The sequence below is a fragment of the Branchiostoma lanceolatum genome, chromosome 5 (assembly GCF_035083965.1).
Source record: "Branchiostoma lanceolatum isolate klBraLanc5 chromosome 5, klBraLanc5.hap2, whole genome shotgun sequence".
In the NCBI taxonomy this organism is placed as follows: Eukaryota; Metazoa; Chordata; class Leptocardii; order Amphioxiformes; family Branchiostomatidae; genus Branchiostoma; species Branchiostoma lanceolatum.
The window spans coordinates 3,314,390-3,341,704 of record NC_089726.1 but is presented as its reverse complement, the minus strand read 5'-3'; the positions used below and the strand labels follow the sequence as shown (position 1 = coordinate 3,341,704).

Sequence of the window (27,315 nt, the reverse complement as noted above, 5' to 3'; positions counted from 1 at the left end):
ACCCATACTCAATACATAAAAACAGGGCGTTTTTGTTTAAAATTTTCAAGGAGAATAACTGAACAAAGGAAGGATGAATTTCCTTGATATCATGTGTGCAAGTTGCTTAAACAGAGGTATGAACAAAGAAATGCAAATTATGCAAATCCGGACTTCATTTGCAAAACCAATTAGGAAATTATATGATTTCAGTCTTTTCGATAGGGTCATGTATCATATGTAACTTTTGACAGATTGACCATTGAAACATATCAATTATGCAAATCAAAGTCCCAATTAGCAAAATTAATGCGAATGTTCCATGATTCATCCTTCCCGAGCAAGAGAGCTATCTACCGTCCAAAAAAATGCAAATATATACAGATTTTCCTTATTATTTACGCAAGTACTAGAGTACTAGATCTATACCAACTAATGGCAGACTGTGTTGCCTGGAGGGAAAGAGCAACCCTAGTCCGGGCAAGCTGCCCGATATGATGATGATTACTAGAGTAAGCTGCTAGGGGACACAAACTTACACCACTTCTTCCTTACATTACGAGCTATCTACTACCAAGACCACAGCACGTCCAGATATACCAGGGGACCCAAAATCAATGACCTTCGTCTTCCCAAAACCTGCCCATATACCCAAAATGATCGTAATCCATCCAAAGGTTCTTGAGTTATGTTGACTACAATATCCGAAAACACAATAAATCAAACAAACAGACAGACATACACACAGAGACACACCCAAAACCTTAAGGCCTTGACGTGTTTTGAGTATTTGAACATACGTGTGCAGCTGGTTTCAATGAGTTAGTCAAGTCTGCCTATTGTTGTTCGTTTACGCATATCATACGCAACTTTGGTGTGAAAATTATTTTGACGTTATATGTTGTATCTTGGCTGTACAGTGTGCATCATTGTCGAGTTCCGGTGTGAAACCAGCGGCAGGTGTGTGCCACCATCCGGACTGTGCGACGGCGTCAGGAACTGCGAGGACGCATCAGACGAGCTGATGTGTCGTGAGTGTTTTTATAAATCCCTAGGACTACTAGTGTAAGAATAAACATATTTATTTATCTATCTATCTGTATCAATCTACTGATCATTCTATATACATATATACATATATTTGATTCTAATGTACATGACTGTACATTTCTTCAGAGTCGTGTGCAGAGCAGGGACTGTGGCAGTGTGACAGCGGCGAATGCATCGATCCCGCCTCGGTATGTGACGGAGACAAGGACTGCTCTTCTGGGGCAGACGAAGAGAACTGCCACAGTAGGTTCATATATATATATATATATATATATATATATATATATACATATATATATATAGTCCACTTCTACCAATGTTGCTGTTGTCGTTGTTAGTTGACATTCTATTGAATCATTGATACTTACACAACAATACTATCCGTTACTTAGCTCCCTGCAGCGGTCTCCAGTTGGAGTGTGACGGGAGGTGTCTGCCGAAATACCGCGCCTGTGACGGGCTGGAGGACTGTTCGAACGGGGAGGACGAGATCAACTGTACAGTCGGAGGTGGGAGTCAGTTAAAGTGTGTGTCTTTGTCATACGAAACTCTTATGGGAAAGATAGATGTTGTAGATAAGATACTGTCAGAGATGGATTAAGCTTGTATGCAAGACAAACATTTTGATAAAGCTCCATCCACACAGGTTGTGGGGCTAAGCAGTTCCACTGCGCGAACGGTTCCTGCCTGTTGGAGTCTCAGCTGTGTGACAACCTGACGGACTGCAGTGGAGGGGAGGATGAGGACGACTGTGGAGGTACAAATAGTCAGATCAGATTTCACCATGCACGCACCATCTAAGTGTACATTAATGTAAGACAGTGACATTTAAAATCAAATTTAACACCTCCTTGATTGTACTGAGAGAGCAGCTCTTAGTTTTTTAAGCAGTGCACCCTACAAGCTAAGTCTTACAGAAATTTCCCTCACAGATGTCCCACCTCCTGGATTCCCGCTTGGTTTGGCGAGTCGGTACATCCCCGATGTTTACGTCACTGCCAGTTCCGAGTACAAGTCGGAGTTCGCCCCATCCCAGGCTCGGCACACGATTCCGACTACACCGGGATACTGCTGGGTACCGAGTTCTGTGGTGGACCAATGGCTTCAGGTATTGCTGTTCATTATTTTTATATTGAATCTAGATTAAAGTTATGAAGAATATGTACTTATAACAGCCTCCAGTTAAATTAGGGAATTTCAGTTTAATTTGGGACTACCTCCCGCATTCCAGCAATATCAAACGCAAATGGCTTAATATCACATCAAGTAGGTAAGAATGAAGTTGGAATGTGTAGCAGCCATTGATGACCTCCTGGGGATTAGCACAATTCTGCAGATTGCTGCAGAATTCTGAGGAAGTCTGGGAAATGGAGCCAGAATTCTGCAGAATTTTGCAGAATTCCAGGAACTGGAGCTAGGATTCTTGGAGCTGGAGCCAGAATCCAGAATTTGATATAGGCAGGAAGAGAGAGATGATGTGCTGAAAGAAGCGAGAAAACACCAAGTTGGACGGTATAAATGTTGAAAAGTAATATTCTGCAGAAATCTGCCCCCAATTCCCAAAATTCTAGCTCCATTTCTCAGAATTTTGCAGATTTCTGCGGAAATTTTCAGAATTCTGAAAACTTGGGCTAATTCCCTGGGGGTCATCAGTGGCTGTTACATATTTTCAACTTCATTTTTACCTACCAGATGTGATATCAAGCCATTCGGGTTTAAGAATGCTGAAATGTGGAAGCTATTCCTAGATATTAAATTGGAATTACCAAATTAAACTGGAGACTGTTTTATGTTCTATTACGTTGTTGCGCTTGCAAGCTCAATGACACGTTAATGGAGCATCTCTTTACTATGTATGTTTGACTGCAGGTGTCCTTTGGTAAGACGACTGACGTCACCGGCGTGGTCATTAGTGGAGGCGGCTCGAACTGGGACCTGGGCAGTTGGGTGACGTCATTCACTCTGGCCTTCAGTATGGACGGTGCTTCGTGGGCACCGTACGAAGACAGAAGCAACAGCGTACAGGTACAGGTACAGTCAAACCTGTCCTCAGTAACCACTCAAGGAACTCAGAGCAAAAGTAGTTGCTGAGGACAGGTAAGTTGTTTGAATGGCCGAATGCTTGATGCCCTGTCCCACTAGTGTCTGGTGCCAATTTTAGATTAGGTTTTAACTATATGAAAAATAAGGAAACTAAACAAAATAAACGACGGCTTTTCATTTTCGTTGCACAGGTTTTCCAAGGAAATCAAGACAGGTACAACAAAGTGAGTCGTCCTCTCCCAGCTCCCGTGACGTCACGCTACATTCGTCTGCACCCGGCAGGCTACGAGGGCTGGGTTGCCATGGTGATGGAGGTGTACGTCACAAACGGTTAGTCAGTGCTGCTGTTCCACTAGGTCTGGGACCGGGGTTTCTTTTACGATTTTGTAGGAAGGCCGTAACAGCGCAAACCAAGCTGTAAACCAGAAATTTGCAAAAAAGTTTCCATATAACTAAATTTACAATATGTTACTATACCATCATGACATAAGAATCCACTTCGTGGATGTCAAAAACCAATGTACATGTATTATTATAATGTTTTGTTGCTAACAAATTTCAAGGTTGTAGCATCTTATATCTGAGCTTTGAAAACAAAGAGTGCTAATCCCCATTAAATAAGTTCCCTGGTGCAATTGAATGCCTGTATTTTAAAAGGTTAGCTTTTTGGGGGCTCCAAACATATGAAACCACTGCTGTCTTGGGGTCTTGGGCCAGGGCTCTAAAATATTTATGAGAATCAACCGATCAGTAAGTTTTATAGGTATCTAATCACCTACCCCGTCCCCTAATAACATCCTGCTGATCGCTTCAGACGAGAGCACCTGGATGACGCAAGACGAGTACTTCCCACTGGGAGTCGGACTGGATCCCGACGACCCTGCAGCGGTTCCGGAGATTCCCGACCTCCACATGACCGCTTCGTCGCGAAGGGCCCAGTTCTACCCGTGGCTGGCACGTCTGAACAGCGGGAGGGGGCAGCAGCGTGGGGCGTGCTGGTTCCCGGATCTGGGTCATGACACCGACCGGTGGCTACAGGTACACTTATCACTTATACTAGAGAAGAAATATAATATAAATACAAATTTAGAACTTACAAAAAATTAAAGATTACGTATGAAAAAGAAAAAAAATATCTAGACAAAATTTTAACTATCGCCGAGCCATGACTAGACAAAGGATCAGCGATCATCCATTGCAAATTGAAGTTGGTAGGTACAACCAGACTCCACCAAATAGCAGAATGTGTACTTTATGTGACAATGATTGTATAGAAGATGAAATACATTTTATCTTAGAATTTTCATTATACGCAGACATGCGCAGATCCCTTGTCCCATACAACTAGACAAGATATATGCACACCTTAAAAATAACGAGCTATTCACATGTATCATGTCATCTTAAAACTACGATATAATTGGATAACTATGTGAATTTGTGTACAAATGTTTTAAGAAGAGAGAATAGATTCTGTAGATTTAGATGGAATATATCAAAATGTTCCATTTCTTTTACTTTATGTTACCTAATGCATTTAGCCCATGCTGGGCATGAATATGCAATAAAGTTCATTGTCATTATAATGTATAAAGCATCGGTGACAAAGGTAATCTATAATATTGACATATAGCAATTAACAAGGACAGTTTATTGTTTTGCGAAAGTGGTTTCAAATAACTCTTATTGGAAACTCCCGGATTTAGGTGAAGTAGCGGTACTCACTGATAGACGAGATCTCAGCTCTTGTACTTGTAGGAATTTGCCGGCCCTCCAACATAGCTGTCCTTGCTTCGCATTGCCTTTGGTCTTAGAATTTAAGAAGAGTATTTTTGTATCTCATTTTACAAATGCCAAGAAGCAAAAATGGACTTTTCACTCTTTTCAATAACACACTTACAATAATTGCAATTTTCATCAATGAAGTAGAAAAAGTAAAGTGAGCTTTCTCCTAATCGCATTCCAGATTACGCATGACCAGGTGTACGAAGTTGCCGGTGTCATCACCCAGGGGGCTTACAACATGGACTTCTGGGTCACGTCCTACAAGCTGGCGTTCTCTGCGGATGGAGAATGGACAATATACACAAACGGCACCGGGGACGGTGAAGAAATGGTCAGTTCAACTTCACATTGTGAAAACAGACATGACGGGGTGGCTTTCATTTCATATAGTAGGATATTTTGATATACGTAATCACTATATTCAAGGCTATCATCATATAAACCAGTATTTATCTCAATGGACTTGAATAGAAAATTAAAGTACATAATGACATGTGAAAATCCATGCATGGTATACAAAGGAAAATTTATTAAAGAATGTCTAGACGTAAGGAATTTCTCCAATGTTGGGAAAGCCCATTCTCATCTCATATTACACGCTCTTGTAATACTTAGTTTAGGCTTTATGGGACAGTTACTATAGCTATGTACCAATAGATGTCGTACTTGGATCGATTGTTGTGCAATAAAGTTATCGTTATTATCACAAAATGGTGTTGGAAACACTTTCTTTCAGAAACGTCTGCTCGGGTCCAGTGTTGTCCTGTCGACAAAGTAATTCAGTATGTCCGATACATGTAGCTTTTTCTAAGATTACCTATTGCATTCTGACAACAAGGCATCTTCTTCACCGAGTATACAGTACAGCATTTATCGTTTCAGGTGTTCCAAGGAAACAGCGACAGCTACCGCTACGCTCGCAACATGTTGGACAACCCAACTTTTGCACTCTACACTCGCTTCTACCCGCTCACCTTCCACAATCAGATCGCACTGAGGGTCGAGATTCTCATCAAACATGGTCAGAAGTCTAATTTGTCTAACTAATCAATGTGTGTTTTGCTTTCCACACTCTCACCTACAAACCAACAGAACCTAAAACATAATCTTCTTGTCATATGAATGTGGTTATATCTTCGGCGTCAATTTGGTATTCTTTACAAGGTTCTGGATGCGCGTCTGACGAGGTCTTGTGTAACGAGGCATGTCGCCCAAGGGGAGGTTTATGTCAGGCTTTTGACGGATGTGTGCCACAGCGCTATAACGGCGGAGACAAGTAAATACAATCACTTCACAACTTTCCTTTCAAAAATTGAAAAAGCAGCCTTTTTTCCTGATTTTCGTGATGAAATAATAAGAATATTGTGTACGTTGTCCATTACGATGTTTGAGGTTGCCATGTTTGTAACGTCACTGCTCAGCTATCAGGCTGCAAAGTAACTGCACTTAGACTAGCAGATCCCAAGTATACTGACAGGCTGATATAATGACAATTCAATGTAGGTATTGCTCTTAGATTGAATAGCTGGAATTGGCATAAAGATAATTAAGAAATATCATTAGAAAGTACAATATCATCAGTTGATTGATAAGACGTGAATGCAAATAATTATTGAACTCAAACTGCAAATGAGCAAAGAACACTTAAACAATTGATCTGAATACGAACAATTAAGACTCACAAACTGTCTGTGTTGCAGACCTGTCTGTGAATATGTGTTGGAGGCTGAGTGTGGGCTGGAATTGGCCATCGAGTTGGAGGATCTCGGATGTTTGGGTTCGTTTGTTCGCCTTACATGTAAAAATGTAAAATGTAAATAGAAGTCAGGGCTTACATACGGCAGAACCCGGTTTGCATACCAGGTGCCTAATAGTAATGATGCAATGTAATATACAACTGTATAGAACACTGCAGTACTGAACAGACAGGCTTGTTGGCGATAACAGTACCCGGGTTGGATGATCATGACTCGTGTGCCTGACAACACTTAACAGTACTGAAGAGTCTTTGGTTTTGAAGAGTACATAAGTAGAATTGCAACCTGCTGGCATGAAAGTGCATCTGTTTTCAATTGTCAGAAGTCAGAATGAAATTGATTCTAGCCTCTGTCTGTGTAACTTGCAGTGTTTATGGATAGAATTCTGACTTAGACCACTGTGCAACTCCTGAATGTATGTAACATACCTGCCATTAGAACAGGATTGTCACTTTTGATATTTGCCCTGTAGAAATCGACAGCCAGTTCAGCCCGTGTGGGGATGGTGACGTGTTCCACGATAGTCAGGCTTGTGACGACAGAGACGACTGCTCAACAGGAGAGGACGAGGCAAACTGTGACGGTAAGACTTCTCCGGGCTCATTCGTACTAGCCCCAAAAATTCAGACACACACACACACACACACACACACACACACACACACACACACACACACACACACACACAAACACACACACACACACACAAACAGCCAAAAATATGCAATATATACATATAAATATATATATATATATACCTAAATATATCAAGATATTGCTTGAATAGCTAGGTACATGACTAAGGAAGGCCTTTCACTCTTAGACCAAATTATTATCAACACGAAAGTGAACTTTTAACGACATATGAGAGACACCCACGTTCTGCACTTTGTGTTTCCTTCAGAGTGCGCGATGGAATGTTTGACTGACTGGGGTGACCCCTGCATCCCGAGAGGGTGGATCTGTGATGGACTAGACGACTGTCTGGATGGGCGGGACGAACAAGGCTGTGTGCATGGTAGGTGCAGCTGGGGGTAATAGTAAAAGTCACATGTGGCATGACGGCCCGGCCTGACAAATAAAGATTTTGTCAATCTGATCTTCCTTTAAAGTTGAATTCAGAGATTGAAGCACGAGAAGGTAGTGTTTATTCAAGGATATTGATTAATCCATTGCCCAAAATGATGCCATAATGCAGTAGAATGATTATATTGGATGGTCTAACACAAAGAATGTAGAAGGTAAATAATCTATTGGTAAGCCTCTCCAGCATATACTCCATGGGGCTTTACCCTAAGTTGTTGACATGGTTTAACTGTGCTGTGTACTTACCATGACAGGAGTGCCCAAACACTGCTTTTTCACCTGCCGCAACAACGTCACGTGTCTACCGACAAGTCAGCTGGGGGACGGGCATCAGGACTGTTCTCATGGCGAGGACGAAAGACCCGGGGACAGTGAGTCACAACCTTTTAAGTCTTAAACACTGTTTACATGACAGGTTTAGTGAGGGTCTGCATGGGGGGTCCCGATAATGCCTTATGCTGAATTCAGAAACAAACCCCTGGGTATTGCGCTAAAATCAAGGGAGGCAATTACTCAAAATCTTTGGTTACCTGCCTACCAATTACATCAATTCGAAGGTTTTCCCTACGAATAACAGCAACAGATACTCCCATTTCTCGGGGAATGTGGTCAGGGAGTGTGGTCACGGCTCCCTGCATAGGGCCTTCTAAATTACTATATGGCAGAGCTAAAATTGCCTGACTTATGATAGTAGTGACTCAGCAGCCTGGGCTGATATTTGTGTGTGTGTCATGTACTATATCAACAGTCACTTCAAAATGTCGAAATTCAAATTGTTTACGTTTTAATTAAAAGCTTCCATTAGGCTACACATTTTCGTCAGCTCTGAAAAGAGCACAAGATTTAAGGGGTATTGAAATATGCTTGAAATATTGAAATATGCTTGAACCAGTTAAGAAAGTTGATATTTTCTTTGGCAAACCTAAAAGCCAATCTAGCAACATTCGGTTTCAATTTATGGTGCAGGTGCGGTGATTAAATGTGTAAAATGACTGTAAAATCCAGTTCCTGAATTACTGATATCCGTAGATTGTTTGTTTTATGTAATGTAGATACCTGATCTACTCGTTAATGGTTGTCGGGGGTGGGAGTAATAAAAAACGTCATGGCTGGCCCCCGGACAAAAGACTGATTCTGTCATTGTGTAAAATGTTTGTTTCTCTCAAGTAGTTTAGAAATTAAAACACAAAAAGTTGAAGTTTATAGAGGCATTATTTCTTGGTCCAAAAAACAAGGCAATTTTTCAGTAGAATGATGTTGACCACAATAAATTATAAAAAATTGCAGCAGCTAGCAACTTGTCTTGCACGGCCACGTATTAATTCAAATGAACACAAATCTGTTGCTACAGTTGAAGATGCTCTGGGAAGCACGTGGGGCTCCTGCAGCTACAACTGCGCGTCCGTCTACGGCAACGCGTCGTGCGTTCCTGACGCGTTCAGCTGCGACGATGACGCGGACTGTTTGGAGGAAGAGGACGAGCAGGGCTGTGGAGGTGTCGCACCTACGGCAGAGGATTGCCCGACTTTCTATTGCGGCCCACTCGGCACTACTACTGTCCTGTTCTGCGTGCACGGTCATCTGGTCTGTGACGGATACCCGGACTGTGCGGCAGGGGAGGACGAGCAGGGGTGCGGCACCTCGGAGGTCGCGTCCACTCAAGTCAGCACCACTCCGAACATCGGGCCGACCGTAGAACCGACAAGTGGTCAAGTAACGTTTGAAGAACAAACAGGTACTATATCTCATTATTGTTCTCAATACAATAATCCCTGGAGCCTAATGATTTACAAATATTCCTCAGAAAAGAAGTTTAAACACGTAACTCAATAAAGACTTTAAGTAAAATACTTCCCATTGAAAATCACACCATTCAAGCACAATATATTACTAATAGAAACGTTAACAGTCGAGTTTGCAGAGACGTTTGTTCCTACCATTCGTACCACTAAAACAATATCTATTTTGATTGTCCCATTCTGAATAATGCTTTGGTTTTCCCCGTAAACACATTATTGGCAGTAAGATGGCCTTGAGGGGATATTATCTTATACCAGATATTGTCCCTAATTAGTTTCATGCATTTGATGAGCTCTGTGGGGAAAATGTGTATGCTGATTGACACTTGTAAAACAAGTGATTACTTTATTTCTTTCACGCGATCTCTTAAAGAATATACCATTTGGTTCGCAGCGTGACATTTCTTTATCCGTCAAATTATGGATGCATGCTCTAGAATACACTCATAGTGCTACAAGGACACATCATCAGTGATCACTCGGGTGACCCAGCCGAGGGTGATCAGTTCCCGACTTGTGTCCAAGTGGCTTCCTTTCACGGTTCTATCCCGTGGAAGCACTACCTATGAGCGGCCTTCCAATGCAATGCTTCAATGTTCAGGGATCTGTTTTTTTGTTTCGTTACAGAGCTCGATGTAGGGAGCCATGGGTCCAAGTTTCAGCCCATGATGATTTGGATGACAGCCGCTGCGCTGGGCGGTCAGATTCTCTACCGCCTGTTTTTTCAATCAATTCATTAGACCACGGCTGTAGGACACAAAACATTTTGTGGGAGTCTCCATTAAAAAGAGCATGAAAAATTTGTGGATACCAAAATATTATCAATGTTGAATCCTTAGAGAAATATATGTATCAGTTAACTTGAAATCTGCTGCCCTTGCCTAGACCTTGTCCTAATAACTATTGCATGGAATGTGTCATTTTTTTTATATCTCTATGTCCAACATTGGATTTTTCATAAAGGTGATGATGGTGAAGATAGTCACTAAAGGATTTCGGCTTAGGCCTAAAAAAACCTTGTGTTTCCAGTTACGGTCCTAAACAATTAGGGTCGGTAGGTAGTTATTCTCTCTTTAATTCTTTTTCTTTTAAGATTTCGGCCTAAATAATCCGACAAATACAGTTTAACAAATATGCAAAAAGGAAAAGCTTCAGGACACTCTGGTTCAGTCTGGTAAGTCTAACTTACATCACATTGTATATGTAAAATGTTTCCTACACATTTGCATATCAAATCAGCCTTCATCTGTTAACAGAGCAATGGAAATTTGCAAGATTATTTGGAATGCTGTTTTGGTTCATCACTAAGATGTCAGATGGAAAGTTTGATAGCCTTTGCCTGCAGTCGACCGAAAAAACGCTAGCGTTGGCAAATATTTTCTAGGGTCGGTTTGGTAACTAGAAACACATTTTTTCATAGGCCTTCTGCACATCTCTTTACCATATGTGTAGATATTTGTCCTAATAATCTTGGGTAAAATTACCAGAAAATCTGTAAGATAACCGGACAAAGAGCAAATTAATGGTGTAGCCTAGCATGACACCAACTGATACGAAAATGATTTATTTGCACGCATGGATTATTGAAGTTAGGCTTCTTGCAGATAACAGATTAATTTTGCAAGGGCTGATGTAATCTAAGCTATCCGAAATGTCGGAGTACATTTTCATCACTGTATTTCACTGCAAAAATGTAGCCTGATGATTATCTTAGACACTCTAAAATAAAAAATATAACAACATATCTGTTTACTCTATAACAATTTAAATTCTTTTACAACAGTTGGTTAATCTAGTTTTTTTGTTATGACATTTTAATTACCAAATTGCATGCAGAAATCTTAGAACATCAAATTTTACATAATAATTGTCCTCCAATCTATAGCTGTCTTCTGTTGTTGGTGTTAATACTTTTTATGTGCTTTATTCAATCAGCCAACGTTGTAATCCGAAAAGTATGAAAATGAACATGGCGCCAGTTCGGTTCGCAATAGCCGATCGACATCGGTACTATAGTTATTTCTTGTTCCCTGGGCCATCAATACATAATTTCATGCCAAAATACAGCAACCTTTGCTCATCAAAGTAAAGTGTATTCCTGTAGATTTCACCCTCCTTTATGGGTATTCCGGTATTCCGGTGTATTCCGGTGAAAAGGCGGACCAGTAACGTGGGGTGACGTCAGTTGCAATTTGGGTGTCCTCTGACTTCGGATAGATTTGTTACTGACATCATGGCGTAAGCAGTAGAGAGTCATGTTCGTTTTCATCCAAAGTTCTGAATAAGAAGTTTATAATATCAGGTGTATTTGCAGCCAGTGCCACAGGCAGGTATGCATAGAGCTGTCGTCTGTGTGAAACGTGGTAACGTTCGAACAACGGGTTTTTATATGGATATTAATGACCCGTAAAATAAGGTCTATATGGGGAAATAATTACCCGTACGACATCTAGCTATATGATAATAATATATTTTGTCCTAAAATCTAACAGTTCAGAGTGCTTTACAGGCGAAGGTATGAGGTCTTAGGCTGAAATCGATAAGTCTCTCAATCTGTGTGTCACTTCTTTGCTTTATATTTCATCAAATCAAATAGCTGATAGAAGCAAAAAAGAGCAAGATCATAATTACGTTATTCCAAGTCGCCCCTCTCGGAGAGCCAGAGACACCTGTACAGTCGTCCCACTTCGGCTCTGTAGGGTCCGGGTCTGTCAGCTTCAGGCCTCGCTCGAACACGATAGGTGGTTCGGGAGGACTGCTTTGCAATGAGAGGGAGAATATCTTACCATCCTTCTCTTCTACATCGGTAACGATGTATGGAAAATACGCTAAGGGTCCTTGGCAGCGGAGGAGAATGCAGTTAGCAGATTCGGTAAGTGAAACTAGACCCCGTCCGAGCAGACCAAGACTGAAGTACAACTTGTCGTCAGTCGCGTTGAGGCTGATGGTCACGTTACCCCCAGCATAGTTGCCGTAGACACCCTCGTAGGCACGTTTGTCTCGCGGGAAGTTGTCCGAGATCTCGGGGAGGACGGTGCTGTTGGGCTCTGGTCTCGTCCACCAAGGCTCGGGGTACGTGCAGGCTGTGGTGGCGTTTAGCCAGTGGTGCTTTCCTGTTGGTAATTGGACAATTCCATGACAATAAGAACTGTAAAATGACTATGCACTTTTTCTAACATAGGATCTAATTCTAATTCTAACTATGTCTAATTCTACAAAAGCAATGTCAATACTGCTCGTCGATGAAGGTTAGACATCCTCGCGAAATGAGAAATAGTGACAAAATCTATCCATTTGCCTGAGTTACAGTCATCTTATCAATGTCAGTGGTGTTCTGGACTTAATTGCAATATTGAAGAGCGAATCATGATAAAGAGATGCGTGAATGTTATAGCATTGTATTGTACAAAATGTATATCACCATCAGGATACATCTTACATATCGCTGACTTTACATACGGCGATAACGAGTTAGTGAATTTGACATGCTCAACCGGTTGCCAGTTACAAGTCATGTACAGTGGTGACTCTTTCTGCCAGTTCATTCTAGTGACGCTGAAAAAGAGTGATGGATGTAACACGAAACGCCCGGAAGAAATCTCCGTATTTCATCCAGTTATAGAGATTGTTTTGTCTTTAAATACCTATGAGGATGTCTCCGACTTGGCTGTGGATGACTTGGTGGACGTCTCGGTTCACTTCCGGTGAACTTGGGCCGTTAGCGGAAGTGAAGACGCCTCCCGAGACTCCCGGGAAGAGGGATAACAGAGACGAGAACCCTTCAACGGACCCGCTGTGTTGGACTCGTCTGTAGCCTAATGCATGCATGAGTCGGAAAGTAAATTTGTTATCAGGGTTCGTTACAAATCCGAAAGGTCTGAACCAGCGTTCCCGCCAGCCTAGGTTCATGAGTGCGTCCACAAAAGAGTAATATTGGGGGGTGGCGGGGAAGCGCCGAAGGCGCGACCCGACCGAAAGGCGGTCGCAATCTAGGGGGGGCCGGGGGGATACTCCCCCGGGAAATTTTGGATCTTCAAGCCTTCAGAAACGCAATCTCCCGCATTTTGAGAGACAAATCATGCGATTGAGAGTGGTTGTCAGTGGTCCCTTTTACCGCCGCCATTGTCATTATCGGTGGCGGTGCTAACGAGAACGACCTAAAAATGTGCTTTTCAAAACGCAGGAAATCGGTAGATTATGTTGTCACGGTCTGAACTACCGGAACCAGACGATGAAGCTCGCGCGTGTGGCGCCGCGATGGCATATTGGCCCAGAACAAGATGCCCTGGGTTCGAATCCCCTGGCCCCGTTTTCTGGCGTCACTCAGATGAAATTGAGTCTCTAGCGTCAGTTAGGGACGTCCCATGACGTTCTCCAAGGTGCTCATGCGAAAATCTTAAGAAGACTTACGGTTAGAGAACTATTGTACATAATATTTTGTTACGACTGTTGCAATATCAACCTTATCAATGGTAGTTCATACCTCTGTATGCGCCGATCCACCACCCCATGCCGTATCCCTGTGTCATGGCAACCTCTACTGGCCAATCTGGCTCCAACTTGTCCATGACGACAATGCCGTCGGACATGAGGAAGTCCGCCGTGTGGGTCTGACGTAGCGTGTCCTCAGGCACCACCGCGCGGCCGGCCGTGTCCCTCCCCCCGCTGAGGTGGAACTTCATGTACCGGGCCATGTCCAAGGCGTTGGACACCACGCCACCTGCCGGCAGATGCAGGTCTAGCACCCTGGAAAGGTCAGAACACGATGGGTTGGGGTAGAAGGTTTCGCCAACAGAGCGAGTAAACTGTTAGCAAAGTAACGCTTACATCTACTCATCCTCCATACATTCGTGGTTAGTATTATCCCGGTAACAATCATTAGGGGCGTTTTGTCGTTTTACCGGCCCCTGTTCTATTAAGCATTGGTATCTTTTTGGCAGCCAATCTTTCCCACCGGCCTTTCTGATCACTGCAGCCCGTAGAGGTACTGCAAATGCAGAAATGTTCGCGGGGACTTGATTTCGCGGCAGGGAGAGAGAAATGGAGTCTTTGCGGTGGGTTTGAGTTCGTGTTTGAAACAATAATAGCGCTACAGTCACACAATGGAACGGCTTTTCGCGGTGCTTAACAATGCAGTGAATGGGAACCGGTTTGGGATTATGGGATTCGGTGCAGTTAAATGGAATGTTTGTTTATCCGAGGTGCAATTTAGTGGCTTCTACGGTGTAATGAAGCTTGATTCACACACGTATATTTCACAAGAGAATGCTGTTTTACCTACCTGAACTCCTCCCTACTAAAGGCCTTAGACGGACCTGTTAGATTGTATGTCAGGTACGACTGAGCAAAGTTGGAGAGGTTCCCGTCTTTTAAAGCTTCGGCCATGTACACCGTATCGTCCATACCCAGCGGTCGAAGAACGCGTTCCCTCAGGAGGGTCTCATAGGGTTTCCCAGCAACCTTCTCCGCGACGTACCCCGCGAGGGTGTACACGGGGTTATTGTAATAGAACAGTGTGCGAAGCGGAAAGACCTGTCTGTAGTACTGCATCCGTCTGCGAGGGAAAACGTTACCTTGCCTTCAGTTCAAATTTCCTCATCCAATTCTACGAGATTTAATTTGTAAACATTTCAATCATCTCATGCATTATACATCTAAGGTTGAAGAGCAAACTTTCATCATAACACTAGGCGTAGTCAAATGCACCTAGAATTTTCGACAGGTGGAAAGCAGCCTCTGTTAGCTAGTATGTCACCGAATAGCCTTTTCGTATTTGAAAAGCCGACAATATAAACATATAGTACTCAATGGCACTCAGTGCAAAGGGTCAACAATTACAACCATTCAAAACAAATGGGTTATGTTTAACTAACTACAACCGACCTTCCCAGTTCAGCTCTGTCGATATTTTGTCCCATTCGTACAGCAAAGACGAGGTTTTCCAGACCAGTTTTGTGCGCTAGAAGATCTCTAAGGGTCGCCTCTTTTGTGCGGAACTGGTCCCTGAACCTGAAGGACGGCCCCAGGATGTCCGTCAGGACGGTGTCCCAGCTCACGTCTTCCCTCTCCCCGAGAATGGACGCTAGCAGGGCTGAGGTGAAGGACTTGGAGATGGAGCCGACTCCGAAGAGAGTCCTGTTGTCCACAGTTTGCCCCGTCTGCAGGTCCCTTTGGCCGTACCCCTTGGCGAAAATGGTCTGTCCGTCCTTGACGACGGACACAGTGAGTCCGACTACAGGCCTGGACTCACATGTCATCAGGTTCTGGATGAAAGCGTCGAGATCCTGTAGCCTCTGCTGCAGATCCGTACTGGCGGTGGTAAACACCAGGCCAGCTATTAACAACCACCAGATGGTACCAATCATGGCTACCTTCATGCCGGGTACGGGTAAACAGGCTAGACAGAGTACGTACCATGCAGTTTCAGTGGGCAGAAACTACCCCTGTGGTCTTACGTACCCAGGCAGGGTCTAGGGCTATATGAGAAGCTCACAGTGCCGCCCGGGATTAAGCCCTAAAAGAGACTGGTGATCAGGCCACGCCGTCAACAGGACACCGTCTGAGTTTTACTGCATCTCGCTGCCAGGGCCTGTACAGTGTGAGTACCTCCGACGATTACCATGCCAGCAAGTTTACAACAAATGTAAACAAACCATAATTCACACTTAGCTAATCGGAATTCTACTTCTCCTAGCCATGATAAGACGGCTGTGAAGAGTTTTGAAGCTGAGAAGACCCAGAAATGACCCATGGCATAACTGGCGGAATATAGAGATATGATAACTTATGTTTTATGTCAACAAATGCGTTGTGAGATCTTCTCTTAGCATTGATTTGTTTTATTAGAATTTATCACAATGTGATAGGGAGGGCAAAACAGATGCAAGCACATTTACAAGTTGCCCCCCCCCCCCATGACAAATTACCTTTGCCAATCATTTAGTTCTCAGCAAGTATGTTATAAAACTAACAGAAGAATCCTTATTACCAGGTCATTAACCAATGTGGTAATGTTAGAGTTAACGTTAATGATTAGTCAAGAAGACCACTCAGGGAACCGATAAATCTGGTCCATACCGAGGGACAGGTGGTCACTATAGACAGGGTTACTAATGCTTGTGTCATTGGGGAAAATATCTCAAAGACCACCAAAACGTGGTCACATTACAGGTGGTCCTTATGTCGAGGTGGTCGCTTGAACAGGTTTGACTGTATGCATATACAGTGTGACCATATATGTCCAACGGTCGTTGTATCTCTTTAATTGACTTGTCTCCGTTCAATATACGACGGCACTACAAATGGCAACAATCATAAATTGTATTTTACTACTTTCGAGTTTTTAAGTATTTGCCAATCACTTAGTCTGTTTGCCTTTGTCGTGTAATGAGCAAAAGTGGATCACCTCGCCTCCTAGCGGAACCTAGACTAATGACAGGGCGACTCAGGCATCCGTTTGCTAATTTTATTTGTTGCCGCAGATTCATTACATCGAACGTATCAAAATACACTGAAAAGCACTTCGTTCAATTGAATTGAACTTAAAAAATACATGAAATGCGTTTAATTGAGACTTTTAACTCATTAGAAAGAAAATACACTCGTGTTATATTAAAATAGCTTTGATTTGTTTGACGTAGTTGGCACATTATTTGTGTCTGTTCATTCGGTTTATCAAACCGGTTCGCAGACCAAACGGAGAAGGAAGGAATATCCCACTTGTATACTTGTGACCTCCTCTACTAGCACACGTCAATGTCAACAACCAAGGGCAGGTTATGGTAGAGGAATTCAACATGGATCGACAGGAAAATGAAGAGAGCGATCAAAATCAGGAGACAGACTCAGGCAAGTTTCACTCTGAAAGTTTGGGGAGGGGGGCTTTATTTAGCCTACCGCCTCCCAGTCTTTCAACTCTTCAAACCTCAAACTCAAAGCAAAATCGAACATTTTTTTTTCTGTTAACTCAGACATGTAACGTTAGAATATAAGTTGTACATGTACGTGGCTGAATTAACTAATCGGGGAAAGTATTGGTAAACCTTCTTAGGGAAAGAATATTGTTGTTTCATATTTTTGTGGAGCAAAGTTCAAGGCAACACAGCTGCACAGTGCCCTTATGCCATGAGTGCATACGCATTCACTATGTTGTTGTTGTTGTTACATTTGTGATTTTTACAGAGAGCCATAGAAAAAAGGTATCACAAGAAAAGCAAATAGTAAAATAACCCGGTAAATGATTAATTAATAAACCAACAGTACATCAAAGAGAATTTGGTTTCATTTCAATGCTATAACATCACTTCACAATACAGTCTTTCCGCAGTGAATTCCAGGTAATATTGGATTTCTTGTATCTTCTTACAGCTCCTCAAGAGAATGCCAAGACATTTGCCTGGAGGAACATTCTTGCCTTTTGGTGAGTATGCCCCCAGGGTCACTACATAAACTGGCTGTTTTTGTCATACTACTAGTAGTACCTGTAACGTGGGGTCCCATAACTTCGACAGTACCATAACTTCGAACTAGTTTTACTTTGTCTTATTATGCAGAAGAGAGACATGTCTGTTTCTATCCACTGTGCTGAATAAAAACGCATGTATAGTATTGAGCCACAAAAATCTTTAAAATGCCATGTTTTGTATATGTTTAGATATATATGGAAACATGTTGTCCCAGATCTGACATTTTATCTGACTAAATGGTTTAAATGTAACTAGTTACATTCATATAACAGAAAAACTTTGGCATTTTTCCATTCTTATTTACACCAACATTTATGATAGAATTTCTCACTTTGACATGTTGTTAACGTTTTTGTTATTTATTAGGTTCCTAGGGCTGTGCAACAACTTTGGGTACGTGGTGATGTTGAGTGCAGCTCACGACATCCTCAAACAAGAATCACACCAGGTCAGTACAGCAACATGTGTTTACGGTGCTAGTTCATTCATTCAAGGGGCCAACAAAATCCTTTTTTCTTTTTTTTGTTGTTGTATTTTTCAATATTTATATATTTTTATATGACATGTTCTCATGTATAATGCCATCTGATCAGTTAACTACGATGTGATGGAAAAACTCCGTAAATTCGTCTACACATGTTTCAAGGAGAGGGAAACACATGAAAACTATAGGCAGAGATAAGACATAGCATAGTTTTACTATTACTTTCTTGTATTTAACTTACTGCATTTAGCCCAATGGGGCATGAATATGCAATAAACTTCATTGTCATTGTCAAATATTATTGAAGTCGAATACCTAAAATCTTATGTCTCCAGGTGAATGATCTATTTCTGGTAGGTTTGGGACAGATTTGTGTTCATTTGCACAAGCTCTGACAAAAACATACAATGGATAAGGATGTTATGGTGTACAGATATGTACGTGTATGCAAGGCTGCTAGTTATATAGGGATTCTTAAAACTGTACGTTAAAAAACTTACTGATGCTTTCACCCACACAGGGAAACTCAACCGTGCCCCGGAGCGGCTTCAACTTGTCCAATCAGTATGACTGCAATCCTATATCAACAGGGGTAGGTGGCGCATCTCTACATTATCTTGATCTTGCACTGTATTGCGTTTACTAATCAGATTCAAAAGTCATATATTCATTTAAAGGTATAGACAAATGACAGCAGTACAGATGATTTACACTGAGACATTTATAACCATGACCCAAATATTTTCTGTAATCCATATTACCATTCGCAACATGCACCAACAATTGCAACAACAAGAAATGACAGGGCAACATTCATTTATTATACACAGTAATTGGTCGATACCTGATACGATACTAGTAACTGTTTCTGAGGATAAAATGAATAAGATAAAAAATGACTGTGTCGCAGAAAATGATATTAGTAGTACATTTTCATACTTTTCTTAAAGCATTTAGCTTTTTGTAGCTTAAATGTCTCTTCACCTTAAATGTCTCTGTAGCTTAAAGGTCTCTGTTGGTTAAAGGTCTTTTTAATGACATGTAAGAAAAGGTCTCTAAGATTGTAATATACATTAAACTTGTACTAACGCCTATGTTTTCCTCTTCAGGCCATACTTCTTGCTGACATCTTACCTGCGTTAACAGTTAAGATGACTGCTCCCTACTTCATCCAGTCTATACATTACAGGTGACACTTTATTTTCATCTTCTACAGAAATTTCTATTCTTTTAGTTTAATTACTTTATCCTGAAATCCTAGTAGTTTATGATGATTTAGTCTAAGTTAATTGAATATGATCATACTTTGCTTACCTTTCTTATTGCTAATAAGAACAGATGATGTACTTCTAACTTTTGGATTAACCTCCCTGTTAATTATGTAAGATAATTATATTACCGTATTGTCTCGAATAAAGTACGCACTTTTTAAACATTTCAAAATTCAAAAGGCACCACAAATCATTGCTAAAGTCAGGGTGCGTACTTAATTTGAGGTTATTGCCAGGACAAATTGGAAAAGGACCTCAAACTCAAACCCTCGCTTAATCAAACCAGGAACCCAGCTGCGGTGAAACAATACATGGCTCAATACCTGCCAATTTGTAACTTGTCGCAGGCAATCCTTAAGTTTGTTGAGACGATGCTGGCGGAGTAAACAAGAGAATCTTTTATGAATCTAAGGAATGGTATCATGTAGAAGTCCTTGATATAAGAAAAATGACCTGGAGATAGAAGGAACACCATAACTTTGAATTTATTCTGCTCAAAATGTGTTCAAGATCAGCGGAGAAGGGTTGCGTACTTTATTTGGGGTTTTTGACTTTACGTTTCAGTTTCGCAAATTTATCTGGAAGAAGCCCCAAAGCAGGGGTACGTACTTTAATTGGGGTGCGTACTTTAATCGAGAAAATACGGTATGCATTATTTAAAGGAATTACACTGTCCACAGTCAAAGAAAGGTCGTGCATGTGATTTTAACTGTAAGATGTGTTGTTTACAGCATCAAGGTAGCTGCTGTTGTGCTGTTTGGTGCTGCTAGTTTTCTAATAGTGGCCTTCTCCCACACAGTGGAAGTCAGTGTTTTAGGTGAGTAGAAATGCCTGAAAGACATCTCTCTGTATTCATATCAAAATATATTATGGTGTATTTAGCAAAATGCCTGTCTTTTCAACCTGAGATGATTGTAAGTTTGTTTCTTTGAAAGTCAACTTGTCTATCATCAAAATCTTACATTTGTGAGCAGGGCTCAAAATACATACACCTAACCTAAAAATTTAGGTGCACAGAAAGAAAACTTCGGATGCAGGAAAGTGCAGATGCGCTGAATGTTTCAAGCCCTGTTACGGAAGATATCCTTCAAGATACTGCAAGAGCAAAAGTGTAGAAGTGATTTTTTTTCTGCTATTTCCCCATCAGGTGTTGCCTGTGCCAGTATAGCATCAGGACTGGGAGAGCTCACATTTCTGGGACTGACATCGTTCTATCACAGGTAACACTGCTTCATACATGTGTAGGAACTGAGGTGTCTTTTTGTTTTAAGTCTATGAAACGGGTACATTTGTTTGTTTGTTTGTTTATTCTTATTTCACCAAGGGATCCCTTGTCGCCAGCTGGCGGTTTTCAAAGAGCCCTGGGGGGAAAACCCAAATTTGTTACATAAAATTAGATAACATAAAATAACTAGATAACATAAACATAATAACATAAGCCAAATAAATACCTTGATATAATGTACTAATAACGAAACATAATGAAATAGGATCAAGAAGAAATCAGGATTTGAATTTTCATATCAATATGAAATCATATCAATAGATAATTGAAGAAAACAAAATATATACATAAGAGATCACTGAAATTCAAACATCATACAGTGGTCTTTACACTGATCTTTTCATTTCCTTTGTGTCATGTGTTTTTTATTTCCTGTATGTCATAGGTCATCTGTGTCAGCTTGGTCATCAGGAACAGGTAGGTGTGATACTGATATTACAGAATGAATCTGAGAAGAAAAATCAACTACCCAAAAGTCACTTTATATGCTACGACATTGATACCATCCATTCGTCAATGATTAAGTCAACAGTAAGCTGTGTTATGCCAGCTACAACGTTCAACCCCAAATGAAGTTGTATACTTACTTACTACCTACTTAGTTTGAGCTCCCGCTCGAACCAATCCTGAGAGCTTCTTCCATAGCACTTTATCCTCCATGGCCCTTCGTAGTTCCTTCGTAGTTCCTGACAGGAGGAGTTGCGCCCCCTGTTCATAGGTCAGCATTAGAAAAACCAATTATGAAGTTGTATAGCAGTTAACATATTATCATTGAATATAGTTTGGAAGGAGCCTTTTCAATAGAGAGTTTTACAGACTAAACAAAACTTGGAGTCAGATGCGTAGGACTAGCCTGGAATCCAGACCTATTATAGCTCCCAAGTCTCTCTCCGCAAATGGAGAGAGACTCGGGAGCTATAATACTATTAATAGGTCTGGATTCCAGGCTAGTGTAGGACCTACCGTGTAGTTCTTTGTTTACCTGCCCAAGTGCTTGCTTTGGCTTGTACAGCAACTTGGTTCATGGTTTATTGTATTTATCATGCTTGTATTTATTTTCACCTTCTTGTATGTATGTTTAATGACACTTCCGTCCTCCTGTCCCCCCCAGGGGGTGCCGGCGTGGGTGGGGCTCTCTCGTACGCCGGCCTGCTGCAGATCGGTGTCTCCGCCAGGAACTCTCTTCTCATCATGCTCATCGTGCCTTTCACTCTGTCTATTAGGTAAAGAGCTAATTAACTGTTTCCTAAATTTTTAATGAACACAAAGTTGTATCTGAATGCTTTACAGGTACATCATGTAAATAACTCTTCCGCTAACTGTTCCCTAAATTTTAACTCAACACAAAATTCTGTCTGATTCTCTGAATGCTTTGCAAGCACATATACGATGTAATGTTAGGGATAAACCTCATCAATGTTTTTGTCAAAGACAGTACAATGTACTTCTATTTTTTCTTGAAAGTGCAGTCTTCTAAGAAAAGATGTAACAATATTCTAAATACATGAACATAAAAGCTGCTGTATATCTATTAGATTTTTTTAAAAATAACGTCTATATATAATGGTATCTACATCGAGAGGTCAGGGTCAGCATGTATACATGTGTGATAGCTACCTGAGCTATTAATTGAGCTATCAATTTCTTTGTCTCTAGCTTTTGGTTAGTCCTTGAGAAGAGATGGGCCAAAGCTGTTGCCGGTAGTTCCAGCCCAGAGGCAGACAGGGCACCTCTGCTAGCTGAGTCTGATGGGAGACCTCCTCCAGCCAGACAGTCAGGTGGGAACATGACTTTTTAAACACTTCAACAGAACATATCATACAGGATATAGTATGTTTCCAAATGGTTTGTCAATATAGAATACAACACGGTGTATTCCGTCTCACCCGAGGTACCGGCCTGACCGCGGGTCGTATCACCCGATCACCGAAGGCGTAACAGGGGTGCAACGGGCGCACTTTGAATGCATTCTAAATATTCTATGGAAGCCTGGGTGATAAAGGTAGAACCCCATGTCATAGCAAAGGTCATTGCCAGGTCCAGAACACCCGCATCAAACGTTTTTGCGGCCGAGGTATGACATAAGAAAAGATGTTGCATGCAATGGACAAAATTCTGATGCAACATTGACCTAATATTCAACAGAAACCGTGATGAATTCTAATATTTTTTTGGTTTGAGACAACTCCTATACATAACTGATAACACATTGCAACTGAGGTATCATGCTGGTCAAGGGTTGAAAAGTGTTTGGATATTGATACAACGAACAATTCACCAGCCAGGCTGATCAATGTGTGTGCAAATGATGTTCCAGGACAGTGCTGTTCAATCACCCTCGGGAAATTTCAGTCCATATGCAGTGTTGTATCTTGTAGGAATCTTCTTTTTTGTTTACAAAAGCTTAATGGCTACATTGACTAAAACTTAGACTAGCCAAACAGTTATAATCATGACTAAAGTCAAGTTTGTTTTTTCCAGGTCCAAACCTTTCTCTTACGCAGAAGTTTCAACTTGTAAAGGTAAAGTGTATACTAATGTAGTAAAATGTGACACTTTGAAAGAATACTTCTTGTTTTTGTTTAAAACCATAGTCCATTGTTTAATACCATCATCCACGCATATCTCACCTCAACATTTTTAATGTAAAATTCATGTGTACATGTCATAACACATTGATACTTTTCAGAACTGTTGGAACTTTCTTAAATCTTGTTTTTATTTTGCAGCCACTTGTGTGTAAGTACATGGCCCCACTGTTCCTGGTGTACGTAGCCGAGTACTTTATCAACCAGGGGCTGTTTGAACTCATCTTCTTCAGAAACATCTGGCTCAGCCACTCGGAGCAGTACAGATGGTAGGTGAACATTTTTATCATTTGTCCTAGCCTCCAGTTAGCCTGAGTGTCATCCTTGTTAGTGCCAGGCTTTCCCTTCGCCATGCAACAGTAAAGCGTGGAACTACCTAGGATGAAACTCAGGCTAGCCTCCAGCATTCACAGACTATTTTAGCAAAGTAGCAAAACTTGCCTTGGTGATACACATATTTTTCCAGAGAAAATCACATGCCCTATCCTATAAATTATAGTATAATAGTATAGTAGAACCTACCCTTGCACATGACCATCTTTCGTTGTATAAACGCACCAATTGGTAATGCAAAGTAGACTGCTCAATGACAGTTCACATCTTTGCATTAAGGCTTGACATATGAAGCTCCAAGCACTGCTTTATGTAGAAGCCCCTGCTGTTTTTGATTATGATAACTTGCTACCTACAACAGTTGTTATAGGGAATGAGATTATCTTAAGCACCTGGTCCATGATTCTGAGAATATTCTTTTCACAAAGAAAAAAAACTTGCCAAAGTAATGGAAGTCCTTTTGCTCCCTTCGTCAGGGCTATACATACTTCTCCTCACTGATTCTGAGTTATAAGAACTGAAAATTGTCCAGGCCTACCGAAGTGGAGATGGGCTCCACCCTAAAAACCTAGCCTTATGGTGTGGGAGGATTTTAACTTTTTAAACTTTTACCCCAGGTTCCAGGTGATTTACCAGATCGGAGTGTTCATCTCCCGCTCCTCCGTCAGCATTGTGCAGATCCACGCGCTCTGGCTCCTCGCGTTCTTCCAGGTGAGGACAATGTGTCCAGCATGTGTTAAGGATAACAGAATAACAGTATTGTCGGCCTTTAGACTCAGCGCTTTCGTTGCACTACAGTCACCTTGAGGTGTCAATTGTGTCCATAACTAGGGTAAGAACAATTACTGTTAATGTTTGCGGTCATTTTAGGTTCGCAGTTTTCGTGGTGACAGTTTCACTTTTCATTCCCTCCCAGTTTTTGAACGTGGGCCATTTCACTTTAAGGCAAATAATATTGCACAGGGATGATTTTAGGAGTTAATTTTTGCATTGGGATGGAGATGGGCAAAATATGCTGTATTTGCTCTCACAAATGTTGCCTTCCTAGTTAATAATCATTTGAAATTTGTTCTTAGTTTGTGAACCTTGGCCTGTTCTTAGTTAAACTGTATACCATTCCCCCCCCCAGTTTGTGAACGTGGGCCTGTTCCTGCTGGAGGTTCTGCACCCGTTCCTGCCCTCCATCTGGATCGTCTTCGCCATGATCCTCTGGGAGGGTCTGCTGGGGGGAGCCGCCTACGTCAACACCTTCTACAAAATGTCACAGGAGGTAAGACTTGTCATGTTTTCAAAAAGTTGTAAAGGATTGCATTTGTCATTTCGGTGACGTAAAGTTGGCGGCCCCGTGTATGAGGGAGCTTCGGGGCTTAAGCCTCAAGCATCAAACCTCTGGATGTAAAAGAACCCGACACACTTATCAAGAACAGTAGGAGTGCCCCCGGTGTGCTTGGCCAAAAACGCGAGCCGTGGCGAAGCCTCATTGCACTACCACTAGCTACTTAAAAAAGCATCATGCTTCACCTCAATTGAGGATGACTGCTTTACCTTTTACTGACCTGGAATTTTGCTTTTACTGTGTATGAAAATTATGTAAAAGCAATGAGGAAAGAAAAAAAAAATTATTTCCTTGTAGGTTCCCAGTTTATGCAACTGAAATTTGCATTCAGTCATATTCTGTCATGGTCTTTAGATTAGCACCAATTAGATGAATTCATACACAACAGACTTCATAGACAAATGTACAGTTTAAAACAATGGGATATCAAGCCCATTGTAACCTTATTCTCTCTCTCTCTCTCTCTCTCTCTCTCTCTCTCTCTCTCTCTCTCTCTCTCTCTCTCTCTCCAATTTTACGTCTTTTATTCCCCATCACATGAGGGTTGGACGTGCTTGCACATGGATGGGAGAGTCCCAGAACTCCTCATCAAGTGCAAGTCTTTTTTTGTAGCAAGAGTTGTTACAGCTGGATGCCCTTCCTAACGCCAACCCAAACCCTACTATAGGGCTTTCATGTAGGACATGGGAATGCCACACAGACACCACATACGAGGTATTGAAGATTTACAACAATTGTAAACCTGATCTAGGCACAATTGAACTAACATTGTCCTCATGATTGTTACCCAGATTGCTGAAGAGCACCGGGAGTTCTCCCTAGGAGTGACGTCGCAGGCAGACAGTTGTGGGATCGCCGTCGCCGGGGCGATAGCTATTCCTGTCCACAATGTACTCTGCTCTCTGTAACAGGTGGTCACCTTTGTTATAGATCATCATACTAGTTTGATGTCTTAGGATTTTAATTTCAAGCAGGCTATGGAAGAACCAACAAGGGACAATGAGCAGAGACACCTTTTTTCTTATAAATTTTGCACAATATATGCACGATAATCCCATTAGTGTTGTCAGTTTGTGATCGTACAACAGATGTGACAGAGACTTAAGGTTGAAGCTACATGTTGTCAGTTTACACGAGTTTCCTCGCTCCACCCAGGTGTAAAAATGGGTACCTGACTTTGGTTAGGGAGGTAAAAGGCAGTGGAAGGAGAGGGATGGCCTTTGCCTTCCAATACCATGCCCTAGACACAGTGGTACAATGAACTAGCCCTACGGCTTCAGAAAGGCTAGGGGACCTTTACATGTCATCATAGATTTCATCAAATTACCATTGAATGGTAGGAAGGTTTGTTGTATATTGTATTAAATTTAAAAAAAAAGCAATGTTATATAGTTATATCATTTTGCAGCATTCATGACACGGTTCTACATTGTATAATTGTTAATGTTAAGTGTTTTATTTCATCAGACTCAATTTTAAAGAAATACAGTAGATGTGTAAGTTTATCTGATCGTTTCAAGTCTGTCAACCTCATTGACACTCAATGTTAATTTGCTGGGAATACCTGTACATTCAGACATGTCAAACATTACTATGTGTTAATATGTTAACTCAGGTATAGTGTCACTACAATAATCTTTAATAATGCCAATTTTGTCTTGCCAATGAGTACTTTATGACAGACCGACGTTTTATTATGTTCAAGTGGGTATTTTTCCAAGTCTTATGTATATCAGAATAATCTATGTGGAGTAAAATACTTGATATACAAACACCTATCCTCTTGAAGTGTCAATTTCTTTGCATGAGTTTGTTTGTAACTGTAGTGGAATTATTCACCAAACCATCCCTGCAATGATGTCAACTTGTTCTGAAGCATGGTTCAAACTATAGCTTTTAACACGAAGAAGAAAGATTGGAACTTGCCCAAAGTTTGTACCAAATCGGAGTTCTACCAAAACAGATGAATTTTTAAGCTTGTTGCTTCGCCGTATGATGATTCGAATTCCTTGGATCCGTGGGCAGGGCTTTGATCTCAGGTTCGGCCCCAGTTC

At 41.4% G+C, this 27,315-nt stretch overlaps 3 protein-coding genes across 3 annotated transcripts in view; 1 reads left to right on the top strand and 2 right to left on the bottom strand.

The window, feature by feature from the left end:
• The window catches only part of LOC136434465 (uncharacterized), a 125,638-nt gene extending 109,736 nt beyond the window's left edge, over positions 1-15,902 (bottom strand). The window contains exons 1-3 of the mRNA XM_066427275.1: positions 15,383-15,902; positions 14,781-15,053; positions 13,983-14,245 (exon numbers count right to left, since the gene is read on the bottom strand). Coding sequence (XP_066283372.1) covers positions 13,983-14,245; positions 14,781-15,053; positions 15,383-15,876 — 1,030 coding nt within the window. The 5' untranslated portion in view covers positions 15,877-15,902. The remainder of the gene's footprint in view (positions 1-13,982; positions 14,246-14,780; positions 15,054-15,382) is intronic.
• Positions 11,954-13,327, bottom strand: LOC136434378 (uncharacterized). The gene is made up of 2 exons (XM_066427166.1): positions 13,144-13,327; positions 11,954-12,612 (listed from the first exon to the last, which is right to left on the bottom strand). The coding sequence occupies exons 1-2, from the start codon at positions 13,325-13,327 to the stop codon at positions 12,083-12,085; spliced, it is 714 nt and encodes a 237-aa protein (XP_066283263.1). The 3' UTR covers positions 11,954-12,082.
• A 1,266-nt stretch (positions 15,903-17,168) lies between the features above and the next one.
• Positions 17,169-26,615, top strand: LOC136434447 (battenin-like). Its single transcript, XM_066427249.1, has 15 exons — positions 17,169-17,347; positions 17,867-17,918; positions 18,331-18,412; positions 18,969-19,040; positions 19,558-19,637; positions 20,451-20,536; positions 20,867-20,939; positions 21,390-21,421; positions 22,116-22,227; positions 22,661-22,782; positions 23,486-23,526; positions 23,734-23,861; positions 24,543-24,636; positions 25,055-25,195; positions 26,053-26,615. Exons 1-15 carry the CDS (start codon positions 17,278-17,280, stop codon positions 26,167-26,169), a joined length of 1,302 nt encoding a protein of 433 aa, XP_066283346.1. The 5' UTR covers positions 17,169-17,277; the 3' UTR covers positions 26,170-26,615.
• Positions 26,616-27,315: the final 700 nt, after the last annotated feature.

What these genes read in the sequence shown, in the direction of transcription:
- LOC136434378 (XM_066427166.1), bottom strand. Translation starts at nt 13,327, where the DNA reads ATGCATGCATTAGGCTACAGACGAGTCCAACACAGCGGGTCCGTTGAA. An exon ending in AGTCGGAGACATCCTCATAG is followed by an intron (nt 12,613 to 13,143) that starts GTATTTAAAGAC and finishes AATTACCAACAG; the next exon opens with GAAAGCACCACTGGCTAAAC.
- LOC136434447 (XM_066427249.1), top strand. Translation starts at nt 17,278, where the DNA reads ATGGTAGAGGAATTCAACATGGATCGACAGGAAAATGAAGAGAGCGAT. An exon ending in GCAATCCTATATCAACAGGG is followed by an intron (nt 19,041 to 19,557) that starts GTAGGTGGCGCA and finishes TTTCCTCTTCAG; the next exon opens with GCCATACTTCTTGCTGACAT. An exon ending in AGCTTGGTCATCAGGAACAG is followed by an intron (nt 21,422 to 22,115) that starts GTAGGTGTGATA and finishes TGTCCCCCCCAG; the next exon opens with GGGGTGCCGGCGTGGGTGGG.